The sequence below is a fragment of the Neophocaena asiaeorientalis genome, unplaced genomic scaffold (assembly GCF_003031525.2).
Source record: "Neophocaena asiaeorientalis asiaeorientalis breed wild unplaced genomic scaffold, Neophocaena_asiaeorientalis_V1.1 scaffold124, whole genome shotgun sequence".
Taxonomy (NCBI): domain Eukaryota; kingdom Metazoa; phylum Chordata; class Mammalia; order Artiodactyla; family Phocoenidae; genus Neophocaena; species Neophocaena asiaeorientalis.
The window spans coordinates 272,524-287,490 of record NW_020174135.1 but is presented as its reverse complement, the minus strand read 5'-3'; the positions used below and the strand labels follow the sequence as shown (position 1 = coordinate 287,490).

The window sequence follows — 14,967 nt, the reverse complement described above, 5'->3', positions numbered from 1 at the left end:
GGCTCTAGAGCGCAGGCTCAGTAGCTGTGGCGCACGGGCTTAGTTGCTCTGCGGCACGTGGGGTCTTCCCGGACCAGGGCTCGAACCCGTGTCCCCTGCATTGGCAGGTGGATTCTTAAGCAGTGTGCCGCCAGGGAAGTCCCGGAAGTATATTATTGAATGTCTCTTATATGCCAGGTACTTGGGGTCACGTTGACTTTTTTCATTAGCACTTCATTTGATATGGTATTATACTATTTTGTAAATGGGAAAATTAAAGCTGGAGATATTAAACTGCAGATTTACATTTGAATTTTATATCCATTTAAAAGTACAGTCCTTCGTGTGAGTGTGTAGCTTTTCTTGTACTTGTTAATTTCATTCTTTGGTATGTACTCCTCATGTTTCAACAATGAGTCAATCTGACGAGGCAGTGGGTGTTTTCACACCACCGAGGGCCCACCAGCCCTGTTCTAATTGATCTGCGTGTAACACAGGTCGGACAGCAGACACCATCATCCCCTTCACATGGGAGGAAACGGAGCTCTGGGGGCCACTCGCCCAAGGTCCTCAGTAACGACAGAGCCTGGCTGTGAAACCAGGTAGGGGCTCCAGGGTGTGCCCCCCACAGGCCCCGGGCTGCCTCCACGCCGTATGCCCCCTCTCTCACCTCAGAGGCTGTGTGCCCTGAGATGTGCCTGTGAAGATCCCAACCAAACACGCTGCTGGGGTAAGAGACTCAGGAGAGAAACTTGAGATTGTGATAAGGAAACTAGCTACACGGACTGAAGGGTCACGGTTGCTGTGGAAAATACGATGCATTTAAGTGCGTTAGATACAATCTTAGGAGGAATGGGAAACACCTCTTACTTTTTATATTTAAAGGGAGTCCAAAAATCATTATTGCACTGTTTTTATAACCAGAAGAATAAAAGATGATTTTTCCCCTTTCCTGAACTCAAGCCTTTGGTTCTGCTGTGGGTCGAACTGTGCCCCCTGAAAGTTCACATGTTGGGAATCCTCCCCCCAGGACCTCAGAATGTGCCCTTTCTAGAGTCGGGGCTGTTGCAGGTGTAACTAGTCGAGATGAGGTCATGCTGGAGCAGGGTGGCCCCCACCCCGTGGGGACACTTGCACACAGACACGCACACGGGGAGAACACCGCGTGAAGGCGAATGCTGGGCCTGGGGGGAGGCGTCGCCAGCCAAGGGACCCAAAGATGCCAGAAACCACCAGGGCCGGCAGGGGGTGGGCACAGACGCCCCGTCAGGCCCCGGGGGACCAGCCCTGCCGACACGTGGACCTGACCCCAGCCTCCAGAACTGTGTCGAGTCACCAGTCTGAGGTCCCTAATTACAGGAGACCCAGGAAACTCAGAAAGACTCTCACTGACAAGTGTGCAAACCACAGCAGCCCCATGGGACCCACACCTGAACCTCACTCGACAGTGAAGAGTTAATTCTTGACTACCAAAATCACTAATCTATACACTACTTTTCATAAGAAATGATTTTGACTGTTCCCATCACCATGTATCTTATTTATTTCAGCTAGATATTTACAGATATTTGCTGATACAAAAATACAAGGACCAGGCAGACTGGAAGTTGAGGCAATGCCACCCTCACTGCAGAACCCTCCAGCTCCTTGAGCTCTGTGTACTTTCCCAAACGCTTTCTCACAGGCTTTAAATAGTTGAAAATGTTTCCGCGTGAGAACGACCCCACGGCACTGCATGCACCAGGACTGGACGGGGGCTCAGTATCTGTACTTGGTGGAGTAGTCCTTCGGGGACACGACCAGGCCGCGGCCCTTCCGGGCCCCCCGGTACACCGTCTCGATGATGTCGATCATCTCCTGCTTGTCTTCCATGGCCCAGTTGATCTTGTTGTTGTTGCCAGTGCCCAGGTCGATCATGATGTGCTTGTTCCTGCAGGTGGGCAAGAGGGGGTCAGTGCTCGTGAAAATGCTTCTGAAGCAGAATCCCATGGAAAACATACCTGTATCCCCCACTGCGAACGAGGACACGCACAATCAAGGGGGTCCGCCACTGTTTAGCAGGCTGGAAACCACCTAAATGCTGCTTAAAGAGACACACAGCTCCTCCCGCGTGCTCTGCACTCCCTAAGACAAAAAACCTACGGGGCAATCAAGGCCAAAGGACACAGCTTCAGTCACCTGGAAAGACAAACGGTTTTCCAGAGGGCTGCACTAATTTACCTGAAAAAGGCAATGTATGCGTTTGTCATGGTGTTCTTATGAGCACTTGGTGTAAATTTTATTGAAAGCCATACTAACTGTGAAATAAATGATATTTTGCATTTCTATAATTCTTCGTAGACTGACCTTTCGAGACGCTTCTTTCTGAAATGAAGTTATACGGGCACTGCATAAAAGAAAGACATTAACGCTTCTTGCACCAGCTGCACTGACTTTTATCAGTTTAGCTTCCTGCTTCTGCAAGGTTGTGTGTCTGGCCCCCGGCTGCTGTTCCACGGTGCGTGCCCCATCCATCCTGAGGTCACAGCGTGGCCTCCTTTCAGCCAGGGCGAGCTTCCCAAAGGCAGACCTGATGCTTCTCTCTTGCTGCAAACACTCACTTCCAGGAACCTTCCAAGTCCACACACTGGCCCAGGAAACCGGGCATCTGGGCCCCGCCACGCTCTCCCCTGAGCACCCGCCACTCCCCAGCCCTCACCTGTCCGTCCTCCCTCATCCCCGCAGGTCCCCAAACGTGCGGCCTGCGCTGGCCTGTGCCCCTGCCTGCGCTCGCCCGTTGGGATGCACGTGGCTCATGCCAACCTTACCCAGCAGCCTTTGGGCACTCCCCATCGCCCTGCTGCGCTCAGCGTTTGTGCCTCTGTAAACCCCTGTTGCAATACTGTGATTTATAGGAAAAATATATACTTGGTCACTCAGAAGAATATATTTCTCATGTGCCTTTGGTCTTCACCCACAGATCCTGGCTCACAGCTGCAAAACCTTCGAAATTTCCTGCAATAAGAGTGATGGGATATTTGGACTCCAGTCCTCCGTTCCTGAAGACACTTTAGGGCCATAAAGGTGAAACGGGTGCATAAGCACCTTTCTGTCACAGTGAGTTTGCTAATGAAGGTGACTTCTAGATCCCACCAGCAGGGTGCCCAAGAATCGCCTGTTGGCGTAGGGAAGCCTGCACACACGCACACACGTTGCAACTGGGCCCGGGAACCCCTTTATCACCTGTCCCCTTGCATCTCCCTGGCTCCCCGTGCTAAGTTACTCAGCTGTCGCCATCAGATGACGGTCTGTGATAGGAGGAAGCCTGTCTTATCTGACTGAATGTCCCAGCACTAGACATAAAAGCCAGCAGGACTCTATACGTATATATACTTGGTGAATAAATTAATTAAAATACTGTTACTACTTGTCTTAGAATCCTGGAATCCCGGGTCACAGAAACAGTAGGTTTTGTCCCCTTTTCCAAGTGCAGCATCAGTCCTAAACCATCAAAACACACGGTGGCCGCAGCGCCACTCGACTCCTTTCTGCAACCTCCTTCCCCGTCAGGGCAGCCCCGCCCAGGCGGGCCCCACATAGGGCAGTGCCCACGGCCCACCTGGAGGGCTCTGGGAAAACGTGAGAAGCACGGCAGGAAAGGCCGAGACTGCCTTAAACAGCCTGTTAGCGGAAACGTAGCTTGGAAGGAGGTGGGGATGCATTTCGGGGAGTGGAAGAAGGGGATCCTTGCTGCACAGCGGCAGAATGTCTGTGACGCGCCAAAGTGATGAGCGTGGATACCAGCCGAGGACACGTAAGCAAAGTCTTGAAGGCGCTGCCTGGGTTCGTACTGCTTATAGTAAAAGGAGGGAGACAAACCGGAGTAAGATCCGTTAACCCAAAAGATTTCTCAGCCTCTCCAGATGGCAAAAGATGCTGAAATCCAGAAATGGCTGCTGAGCTGTTGACACAGAGGCCACACCACCTTCTGCTGAAACCTAGTAAAGACCTAAAAGTCAGAAGGTTCAGTCACAGGACAGGATCTTCCCCCAGGAAGCAGCCATCGGACAGAGGGCAGCCCCGGTGCCCAGGACAGAAACCCGGCTGGCTCTGGCTAAGAGGGACAGAGCACGCAGTGAGAGGGGCTGATGCAACCCCAAGATGCTGCTGGCAGGAAGCAGGTTGAAAAATGAACCAGCTGCAAATGGCTTTCATAAAAAAGGCAGGAAAAACTGGGTAGAACCCTCCCAGGGGGAGGCACTGGGCCAGGACTATGGTCCCAGTGCCGCATCAGAGCCCCCTTCCGAACCCTGACGCCCCACGGTGAACCCAAATCGCTTCTTGTGCCTGTCCCACACTGCGTCCTGGAGAGGGGGCCACAGATACGGAGCTGTGTCCAGGAGCTGTGCTTAATGGGTCACCTGGGAAGCCTCATCCACACCCAGTTTTGCACATGGGAGGGATATGAATCTATGGGAGCCGGAGGGCAGGCTGCAGTAGGCAAAATGCTAAAATAACCCCTGCTACTTCCCGCCCTAATCTCTGGGACGGTGCTATGATGGAACACCATGCCTCTGATCAGTTACACTACACTGCAAAGGGAATTCTGCAGATGTCCCTGAGGTTACTCCTCAGTTCATTTGAAAATAAGGAGACTCTCCTGGATTACTGGGTGAGTCTAATCCAATCACAAGCGCCCTCTGAAAGCAGAACAGGAAGTCGGAGCAGCTGTACGAAAAGGACTCAACTCACTGCTCAGGGCTTCGAAGACAGAGGGGCCTCTAGAGGCAGAGAGCGGCCCTGGCGGAAACAGACCTCAGACCCCCAATCACCGGGAGATGGACCCAGCCCACAGCCCCGGTGAGCCAAGTGGATTCTTCCCTGACCAACTGCCTACATGACAGCCCAGCCCGTGACTCTGGCCTTGTGAGACCCCGAGGCAGAACCCACTGAGCCTGCCTGGACTCTGCCCTACAGACCTTGAGCTCATAAATGGTGTTGTTTTCAGCCACCAAGTTTGTTACAGAAAATAGAAACCGAATACACACCCTGCACACTCCACCCAGACCTTCCTCGACCATCAGGGAGCTCTGCTTCTGCAGTATGGCCTAATGTTTATATTGCTACTTACTAACTTTTGTAGTAACAATAAACAGTACGAAATTTTGACAAGTAAAAACAGTGATTTTTTTAAAAAAATGGTGATTTCTTTCCAAATCAAACCTCCACAACAGAATTTTTTTTTCACTCATGATGTTACTTAACTTTATTATATAAATACCATCAAAGGTATTTGCGTCCGCATCAGACTCTTGTGTACCTAACTCCGCATTTTCCTTTCACGCAAAGCCTGCCAATCATGGGTACAAATTAATTTAAGGTGATTAGGGAAAGTCTATTCCTTGAGTCCATGACTGACTGACTAGGGTACACAATAGAATTTTTCAGCTGATAAAAGATTTTTTACGAGATTCTGTATTTATAAGCAAAGTAATTAAGTACAGGTTTTCCTCTTGGATATCACAAAAGGATGCTAAATAGAGTCACTGATACATTTAAAAAGTGAGTTATTTTAAAGACATTTTTCATCAACAGATTAAATTTAAAGGTATCTTAAATTTCAGTAAGAATGTCTTCCGTTTAATAACACTACCCCTAGGTTCCTGGGCAGTTATTTCAAAATGGTAATTTGTTACTGAGTAAATGCTAAAACTGGAATTGTTACTTTGAAAATTATTTAAAAGATTGATTGCCTGGTGATACAAACTATATTATAATATGACTGCATACCTGATTTCCTCCTAAATAAAAGAATCTAAAGATTTCTTGATCTCATTAAACTTCCAGACCATCTATTCAATTTAAACAACAACTTTAAGATAAGAGAACATACCTGAAGAAAAACATGACAGTGCACGGATCGTATAACTCATACATTTTGTTGAAGTCAGGTACTTCTGTAATATCCACAAGATAAATAACTGCGAAATTTTTAACCTAAAAGTAAAGGAGATTGGGGGAAAAAAACTAAAATAACAAATCAACTTTTTATTCTGTAAAAGCACATTCAAAAACAAAAACAGAAGAATTTGTGTATAACAGGACAATTTTCAAACTGACTCTGCAACATTTTTTCCCAGTAGAGCTGCCATGTAGGAAATTACTTCAAGAGGATCAGGGTCCTGAGCAACTGTCCATTAACATGTCGTTTAATGTTTTTCAGAACAGCAAGTTATGAGAATCCTGCAGAAGACGTCCACAGATACATTATTCACGCTGATCTAGCAATAATCTATGTGAACTTTTCCCATTTGGACTTTCACAAATACTGAATTACACGCATTAAACAACTGCTTTAAAACATGCCTTTGGAATTCAGCCACACACTCCCCTCTTACTGAGGTCTGGACACTTGCACAGACTAACGGCCTAACACCCCAAATCACACTGCAGGTAACTAAGGTTCTTTCATTTCTTCCACAGCTGCAAGCTCATCAGAGAACATCTGGAAAACCCAGAAAACCATAAATAAAACAACCTTCAACCCCAACACGCAGAGCTGACTGCTGAGAATATACTTTCACTATATTCTTTCCCATTTTTTCTGGTATGTATGTTTATACTCTTTTAACAAATGTGATCACAGAGTGATCACACTACAAGATTTTGCATCCTGCTTTAATTATGAGCATCCTCTTATATGAATCGTATACTTTACGTAAGAGAAAAACAAAATTTTATGGCTACATAACAGTTCAAGTGGCTATGCCATTATTTTTACCATCTTTTGTTATTTTCTTTGACTTTTCATGAATATAAATAATTCAGATCTTCATTGATATCAATCATTCACCTGTGCACATTATTTTACCCTTACATACATATGCATGCTTCATCATTTCCTAAGGGTAACACCTAAGATAGAGTCTTTAGAACAAAAGACATGACATTTTAAATGCTCCCTGTAAATACGGTCTCAACGACTTTTAGAAAGCTTATACCGATTTATATCATGGGTTGAATTATGTCCTTTCACCCCACAAGAAGATATACTGAAGTCCTGACCCCCAGTACTCAGAATGTGACCTGATCTGGAAAAAGGGTGCCTGCAGAGCTCATCAGTGAAGGTCAAACGAGGTCATACTGGAGTCTGACCCCTAATCCAGTCTGACTGGTGTTCCTATCGGAAAAGGGCCATGTGGAAACACACCAAGGGAGAAGCCACATGAACACGGAGGATTGGAGTGACGCGCACCTACAAGCCAAGGAGTGCCACAGATCGCGGAAGACGCCAGGAGTTGGAAGAAACAAGAGGGGGTTCTCCCTTGAGGGTTTCAGAGGGAGCACGGCCCTGCTGACACCTTGATTTCGGACTTCTGACCTCCAGGATGTGAGGTAATAAATTTCTGTTGTTTTAATCTGCCCGGTTTGTGGCGCTTTGCTCCAGCAGCCCCCGGAAATTCATAGAAAATGCACAACGTTTCTTCATATAGAACTAACTCTAAAAGCCTAAGTGTAACTTACAGATGAAACAATGCGGCGTTTGGGATTTGCTTTCAATACTGCAGCACGGAAAGTGTACAAGACTGACCAAGTATTGGTGATTGCAGCAGGTACAGAGGAATTCACTGTTCTCTCCCCTTTACTTGGGAATATGAAGAAGCGTTTAATATGGAAATTTAAACCACCATCACCCAGAAAAAGGAGGGAAGGAAGTTTACATTTAGTGGGCTCTCCTTTTGAGGACAGACCTCGGTGCTGAGGGAGGGAAGAACAGGTGTCTCTCCCAGCCGCATGCCCCTTTCCTGGTGAAAGGAGAGAACACACCTGCAGAAGGCGGAGAGTGGGCTGAGCACACGTGCTCACGTGGCCACAGTGGACGCCGAGGTGGAGGACTGGGCAAGGCCAGCCACGCGCTGGCGGAGCTGCTTCCTGCAAAAGTTACCCCGCTGGCTAAGCGTTTAATATGGAAATTTAAACCACCATCACCCAGAAAAAGGAGGGAAGGAAGTTTACATTTAGTGGGCTCTCCTTTTGAGGACAGACCTCGGTGCTGAGGGAGGGAAGAACAGGTGTCTCTCCCAGCCGCATGCCCCTTTCCTGGTGAAAGGAGAGAACACACCTGCAGAAGGCGGAGAGTGGGCTGAGCACACGTGCTCACGTGGCCACAGTGGACGCCGAGGTGGAGGACTGGGCAAGGCCAGCCACGCGCTGGCGGACGCGCTGGCGGAGCTGCTTCCTGCAAAAGTTACCCTGCTGGTGTTTAAGGTTCTGCCCACATCCAATTTCACTAAGCAGACATATTTTATTTCTTCCCACATAATAAAACAGATGATATTATAATTAAAAAGATAGATACTAACATCACCGTATAACCAAACACAAACACACACACACACACATCTGCCTCCTAAAGCATAAAATGACAATCCAGCAAGAGTCCCAGACACCTTTCAATCCAACGGAAGCCAATTGGTTCTGCTTCCTAGAACCTCCAAATCTCCCAAGTTAAAGCAGAAATCGATCACACACACACACACACACACACACACACACACACACACACATCTGCCTCCTAAAGTATAAAATGACAATCCAGCAAGAGTCCCAGACACCTTTCAATCCAACGGAAGCCAATTGGTTCTGCTTCCTAGAACCTCCAAATCTCCCAAGTTAAAGCAGAAATCGACCGGAGAAACCACAGTCTCTAAAAAGTTACTAGAATATATCTCAACTAGTTCACGTATAAAGACATTCAACTATCCCAACTCAATGTCTATAATTTTCACACTGTAAACACTGGTTTTTATGTGAGACTTTCTAAACAGGCCTTATTTTCTTTTGCCTTCAGTGATGAGTAAGAAAACCGTAGCTCATTCAGAAGCAAAAAACAACTGACACGACAGGATTTCATTTTCTCTTCCCTCCACATAAACCACATCATGGTAAACGTGACACCTCACAAGGTCGGGAACCACACCTGCGATATTTATTAAAGAACGAACTTCAGAAATAAACCTATATTTCAAAATTCAGGAAATATATTATTGTCATTATGGACGTAATTACCTAACCCTGAGTTCAAACAGACCTGCATTAAGAGATGGTCTGGTCCCGCTTCTTCCTTAGAGGAGGTGCCCTGACGGGTCCTCCAGCCCCTGCAGCTCTGGGAGGAGAAGGCCCACAGCACCAGCTGGCCTTTCTCTAATTCTGTGACCCTCCCAGCTTCTCTCCTCTGGAAGAGCTTGTCCTAAAGGGGGTTGCACGGATTCTATCATGATGCTTTCTACAAGGGCTGAACTATTTCTCCTGAATGTTTCACATCCATTAATGAATCTGCAATTAACTATAACCCTTGTGTATTTTTTATATAAAACTGAGATAAGCTAGGTGTCTATGATCTTTTCTCCATTTAAAAACTGCCCATTTTGAAAACATAGAAATGGAATGGAAACATCACTGCTTTGTTTCCAGCCCAGTATTTTTAAAACAAGTTATATAATTTAAAAGTACATGACAATCAGGAAATTCCCTGGCGGCCCAGTGGTTAGGACTCGGTGCTTTCACTGCCAGGGCCCGAGTTCAATCCCTGGTTGGGGAATTAACATCACACAGCCACGCAGCCCGGCCAAAAAAAAAAAAAGTATATGACAGTCAAATAAAATCAATAGTATATAAGTGTTTTAAAATGAAAAGTAAATGTTTCCCTTTCCCCAGACCCACATGTTCTCTTGTGAGAAAACTGCATACATTCTGCTTTTCTCCAGCTAATGTCATTAACCAGTTTCCCCACGTTACTAAATAAAGCTCTTAGGAAATCATTTTTAATGGTCAAATAATATCCCATCCAGGGGAGAAGATGCTCCACTTTAAATCCTAACGCCCCATTTCTGAGCCCGGACAAACTGCTTCGTGGCACCTGCCTCGGGGAGCTGCCGTGAGGACCACGCCGGGAGTCCACTTCCCACCCCACCGTGACGGGCCTACGTGCCACACACTGGGGATTACGGTTATAAGCATGCTCCCTCTTCACTGGGCATCACGGTTCTTTCCAGTTTTGCTATCAATCACAGCAAGAGTCTCGGGGAGCCTAAGGCACGGCTGTCTTTAGGGCTCTTCACCCAATGCCGAGCTGCTTCCCAGGGGCGGTACCAGCTTCACTTCTGCCTGAGCGTTAGATCTGCTTTCAACGTACGCCCTAAGAGTTAGACCTTTCACCGCAATGAGAAGCCTGCGCACTGCAACGAAGAGTGGCCCCCACTTGCCGCAACTAGAGAAAGACCGCGTGCAGCAATGAAGACTCAACGCAGCCAGAAACAATAAATAAAATCATAGAATAAATTTATAAAAAAAAAAAAAAGAGTTAGACCTTTGATACACCTGAAAAATGACAGTACACTATTTTAACGTGTGCTTCTTTGAAGTTTATTTAACCGTTGGAATTTCCTCTTTTTTTCCAGTTCTGTGCCCATTTATCCACAGGGGTCTTACCTTTTTAAATGGTACTTGAAGCTGGCCTGCAGGAGTCTACAGTATCTACAATATTTTGCCCACTAGATCTGCAATAATGTTAAGCAGCTGTGGAATAGTATTCTTTTTTTTGAAATCAAGAACCAGATGTACAAATTTCCCTTCTATTATCAAGCTGTTTTCTAGTATATGTTCTTTTGATCGTCTAAACTAGTAGCTGTCCTTTCCAACCCTGCTGCCACACATTTTACAAGCAGGCTGCTTCTTCAGCAAGTCAGTGATTACACAGTTCAGTGGTCCTGCATGCTGCCAGGTGCCTCCGGGTTAATGTAACTCGTGCAAGTCACCAAGGCTAAAGGCCGTCGGTGCTGCCAGCCACGCTTCCACCCTTCTGTACAGAGCTCCTCCACTAGCTAAGAACCCACCTAAGATTCTGGAAAAAATGTTCCTGACTGTCAATCGGCACTATGTATTTCTGAAGTGTCAATTTTTACATTTTTAGATAGTTCACTTCAAAGCCATCAAAAAACTGCACGACAACTTCATTTTCTCAAATTACTGTTTGCCCTGATTGGCTGTCGGTTCCTATGACATTCCTCATTTGAGCATAAATTTCTGCTGATTCAACCTACTTTATTTCATGCTTAAGAGTGACCCCCTGAAGTCACTCCTAAGTACTTCCATGAATACATTTACGTTATGTACAATCTAATTAGCACTTACGGCTATGAGATAGTATCACTGAGGTTTTGCATATTTTAAACTCTATCTGTATGAGCTTTTTAAACAGACCAAAATTAAACATCCCACTTATTCTTACATACAATGGGATTTAGAAACGGTGAGCTGTGGCAAAGTGCGTTCCTACAAAATGGCAAGACAGCTCAGAAGTACACAAAGTAGTCTCGCTTCGAAGCTGTGCGTAAAATCACCCACTCAACGGGAACCTTTATTTTGGTCATCACTCTACCAAACTCCAGGCATCTGTCAAATCTTTAAACATATCTCTAGGTTTTCCGTACAGCGCAAAACGAGCACAGCATGTGGCGGGGCTGGAGCTACCAAGCAGCGAGTCGGTGAGTCCTGTTCCAGGAGGGACAGAGCGGTCAAGTCCAGCCTCAGCACTGGGACTCTTACTCACTTTAACACAGCTGGGGTATCCAAACAGGGCTCGCAACAAGATGAGGAAGATCCCCCATTATCTGCCGTTTCTGCAGAGGGAGATAGACAGTTAAATTGTTCTTTATACTAAAACCTTAAATTTCAAAAATTCCTATTGTGCTTCCCCAGAAAGGGCTTCCAGAATTATAAACTCATGTTCTGCCCTTATACTAAGTAGAAAATAAAACATTAATAGTCTTGCAATGCATTTCAAGCTTGCATTCTGAATAACTATACTGTAATATAGTATTGAAAGTTTATTAAAATAGAAACCCAAGTTTTGGACAAAAGAAATGGAAGAACTTAAAAGACCAAAGAAAAGCACTCAAAGTGAGCCCAGTTAAACTGTACCAAAAGAGCGCGTCTGCTAGTACTACAGCGATTTGCTCTCTGACTGGTATATAGGGATTAGAAAGGAACAGTTCTGGTAAAACTCCCTAAAAACTTACACTGACACAAAATCTGCCTCCTAGCTAAGAGTATCTTGCTGAGTTTTGCTCAGATACGAAGAGCAAACAACCCTCACGCCTCTGCCATCCTAGCCTCGTGCTGGGGGCAACCGGGTCTGGACATGCCCTGGTGCTACCTGCAAGGCAGAATCCAGAACACACACCTAAGTTACCTCAGAGTCAACACAGCAGTGATTCGCTTACTGAACAGTGTCTTTGCCCTTCTTCACTGAAGCCTGCAGTCTCTGCCCTTGACTACTGTAGCTTAAGCCACACAGACACGAGTCCCCGACACCACCTCACTCTTGACCTCTGACGGGACTGGGAGGACCCCCGGGGGAGAACCCTGCTCTCCTGAGTTCCCCAGGCACCTCCTCAAGCTCCCTCAATGTCTAGGCGCCCAAGAGGAAGAAGAGGGGAACGGCTATAATCTACACTATAAACAGCACTCCTACCCTGACCCTGACCTCTTTGAGGGGATTCTGAAAGGCAAGTCAGAATTCCCTGGGGAGCTTCTTTAAAAAGCCGTTTCTGGACCTCGCCGCAGACCTGTAGAATCAGGATCTCTGAGATGCACTTTGGTATCCCAAGCGATACTTACACTGACAGACACAGAAGGATGGTCCCTAATGTTCACGAGGCCACCTCCCCCAACTCTGCCTGTCCCACCAAATAGGAGACAGTGGAAATTACCGATGGCAGGTCAGATCATTTTTCCTTTCCTAAATACAAAATATATCCTTACACCTGTTACTCTTTACTCAAAGGCGTTATTTTAACTCAGCCCATATTAGCATATCCTACTCCTGTGAAAGAAAAGATGGCTTCAATGTTTCTTACTTTTACTCTTCATTAAAATGAATAACCTCTCAAATTATTATGGAATATTAATAAGTTAAATATTTTATTAGCATCCTTTTGCCTTTTGCCCTATTGCTACACCTGCAAAAATCTAAATCAAAGTTATCTTAGAATCCCTATGAGACAATTATAGAAAAAGAATTAAGCCCTGGTTATTCAACAGTGCCCTACAATTGCACTTGATTGTCAGCAAACAAAGGCCACAGACAATCCAGTGTACTGCGTTTAAGAATTAGGAAAATTAGCTCTAACAAGTATAGTTCTAGTTTCTCCCACTGTCTCCTGCACCTGAGTCACTCTAAGCTATAAATCGAGTCACTTAAGAGCACCGGTGGGGTAAAGAACCGACCCCAAGAAGAACGGGATCTACTATGCTATCAACATAAATGTTCTGCTTCATAAACGCAACAAATAAACATGGTACCAAAAAAAGGACAATCCTTTTAAACTAAGCTATTCAAAGTAAGCTCCTAAGCTCCTGCCAGTCTGCAAATGTGTTTTGCTCTGGGCACTACAGATGAAAAGTTTTGAAAACACCCTCTCAGTTAAAACCCCTGTAAGTTAATAGGAATTATGAACTTCTTTAGGGGGGAGAGATCATGAACTTCTTAAAAATTTGAAAATATATGGAAAATTCTCCCAGAAAAGAACATAAGCTATTCTGACCAATTTCAGGGAGCCCATCCTCACATCCCAAGGGAAGACTGTCCGTTTGTAAATCCTACTGCTTCTCTTTCGCCGGTGAACGTACCGCACTTTTTTTTTTTTTTTTAGTTTTTACATTTATTCTTTTTTTATTGGAGTATAATTGCTTTACAATGGTGTGTTAGTTTCTGCTTTATAACAAAGTGAATCAGTTAAACATATACATAGGTTCCCATATCTCTTCCCTCTTGCGTCTCCCTCCCTCCCACCCTCCCCATCCCGCCCCTCTAGGTGGTCACAAAGCACAGAGCTGATCTCCCTGTGCTATGCGGCTGCTCCCCACTAGCGATCTGTTTTACGTTTGGTAGTGTATATATGTACAGGCCACTCTCTCGCTTTGTCACAGCTTACCCTTCCTCCTCCCCATATCCTCAAGTCCATTCTCTAGTAGGTCTGTGTCTTTATTCCTGTCTTACCCCTAGGTTCTTCTTTAAATCTTACCGGCAAAGCAATCCAACACGATGAAATGACCAAACGGAAGGCGGGACGCGTTGTGAGGCGGGGCTGCGTTACCTTTTCAGCTATGCTGTACAGAACCTCGTCCATCTTCATACAAGTAGGGTCCCAGTCGTGTCCAAACCGAATGACGACCACGCGGTCTTCTTCCGAGAGGATGGCCTGATCCACTTGCCAGCCATTGTGCAGGTGCGGGAGCATGTACGACATCTTGGGGCCGACGGGTCTGCGGGAGGGAACCACCGGCCAGCTCCTCCCAGCTCCAGCGCGGTGCACCCACGGGGCCCCCAACCCACGGAGCCTCACCCCGCGGGGCCCCCACCCCACGGAGCCTCACCCCGCGGGGCAGTCGGTGCGCTGCCGGGAAGGCCAGGCCCGCGTCCACCTCGTCCCCAGACCCCGACCGACCCCACCAACGGATCGCCTCCGCCCCGCGGCCCAGAACCCAGGGCGAAGGGACCCTTGGGGGTCGTACACCCACGCTTCCCTCGCCACCCGCTCCGGCGCCCGGCCCGGCACGCACACTGGGCCCTGCGGCTCAGCGTTCCTTCCGGGCGTGTACGCACGCCCGCAGTGCGTGCGCGCCGGCGAGTGCGTGCGCGCGCCCCCGGGCGGGGGCCTGGGGGCCGACTGGGCGCCGCAGTGACGGGCGTGGCTGGGAGGTCCTTATAGTGAGAGGCTCGGAGGCGGTTCGGCTGGGTAGGGCTGGTCCAGACCTGCTGCCTCTCCGGTTGGTCCATCGGAGTCTGAGCTCCTACGGTGCCACCGGGGCCCGGGGTGGACGGACCGGCCCGCCGGGACCCCGGGCTGGACGGAGAGGATGGCATCGCTGAGGAAGGGCTCGTCCCCGTTTACCCCCAGACGAAGTCCCCCAAATTAATCATTTTGGCGGTCACGCTTTCCAGAC

At 47.2% G+C, this 14,967-nt stretch overlaps 2 protein-coding genes across 9 annotated transcripts in view; one reads left to right on the top strand and one right to left on the bottom strand.

Moving 5' to 3' along the window:
- Nucleotides 1–5,842, top strand: part of HSBP1L1 (heat shock factor binding protein 1 like 1) — a 15,771-nt gene extending 9,929 nt beyond the window's left edge. The window contains exon 4 of the mRNA XM_024754783.1: nucleotides 1,916–5,842. The gene's annotated coding sequence lies outside the window, so the exon portion shown is untranslated. The remainder of the gene's footprint in view (nucleotides 1–1,915) is intronic.
- TXNL4A (thioredoxin like 4A) lies at nucleotides 1,490–14,644 on the bottom strand. 8 transcript variants are annotated; one of them, XM_024754779.1, is made up of 4 exons: nucleotides 14,398–14,491; nucleotides 14,118–14,286; nucleotides 5,852–5,955; nucleotides 1,490–1,909 (listed from the first exon to the last, which is right to left on the bottom strand). In XM_024754779.1, the coding sequence occupies exons 2-4, from the start codon at nucleotides 14,268–14,270 to the stop codon at nucleotides 1,738–1,740; spliced, it is 429 nt and encodes a 142-aa protein (XP_024610547.1). In that variant the 5' UTR covers nucleotides 14,271–14,286; nucleotides 14,398–14,491; the 3' UTR covers nucleotides 1,490–1,737. The 8 variants fall into 8 exon arrangements, with proteins under 8 accessions (XP_024610547.1, XP_024610548.1, XP_024610549.1 ...); XM_024754780.1 differs by lacking the exon at nucleotides 14,398–14,491 and adding an exon at nucleotides 11,570–11,639 and having other exon boundaries at nucleotides 1,499–1,909; nucleotides 14,046–14,179; XM_024754781.1 differs by lacking the exon at nucleotides 14,398–14,491 and adding an exon at nucleotides 11,570–11,639 and having other exon boundaries at nucleotides 1,499–1,909; nucleotides 14,118–14,174.
- Between the last annotated feature and the right edge of the window lie 323 nt (nucleotides 14,645–14,967).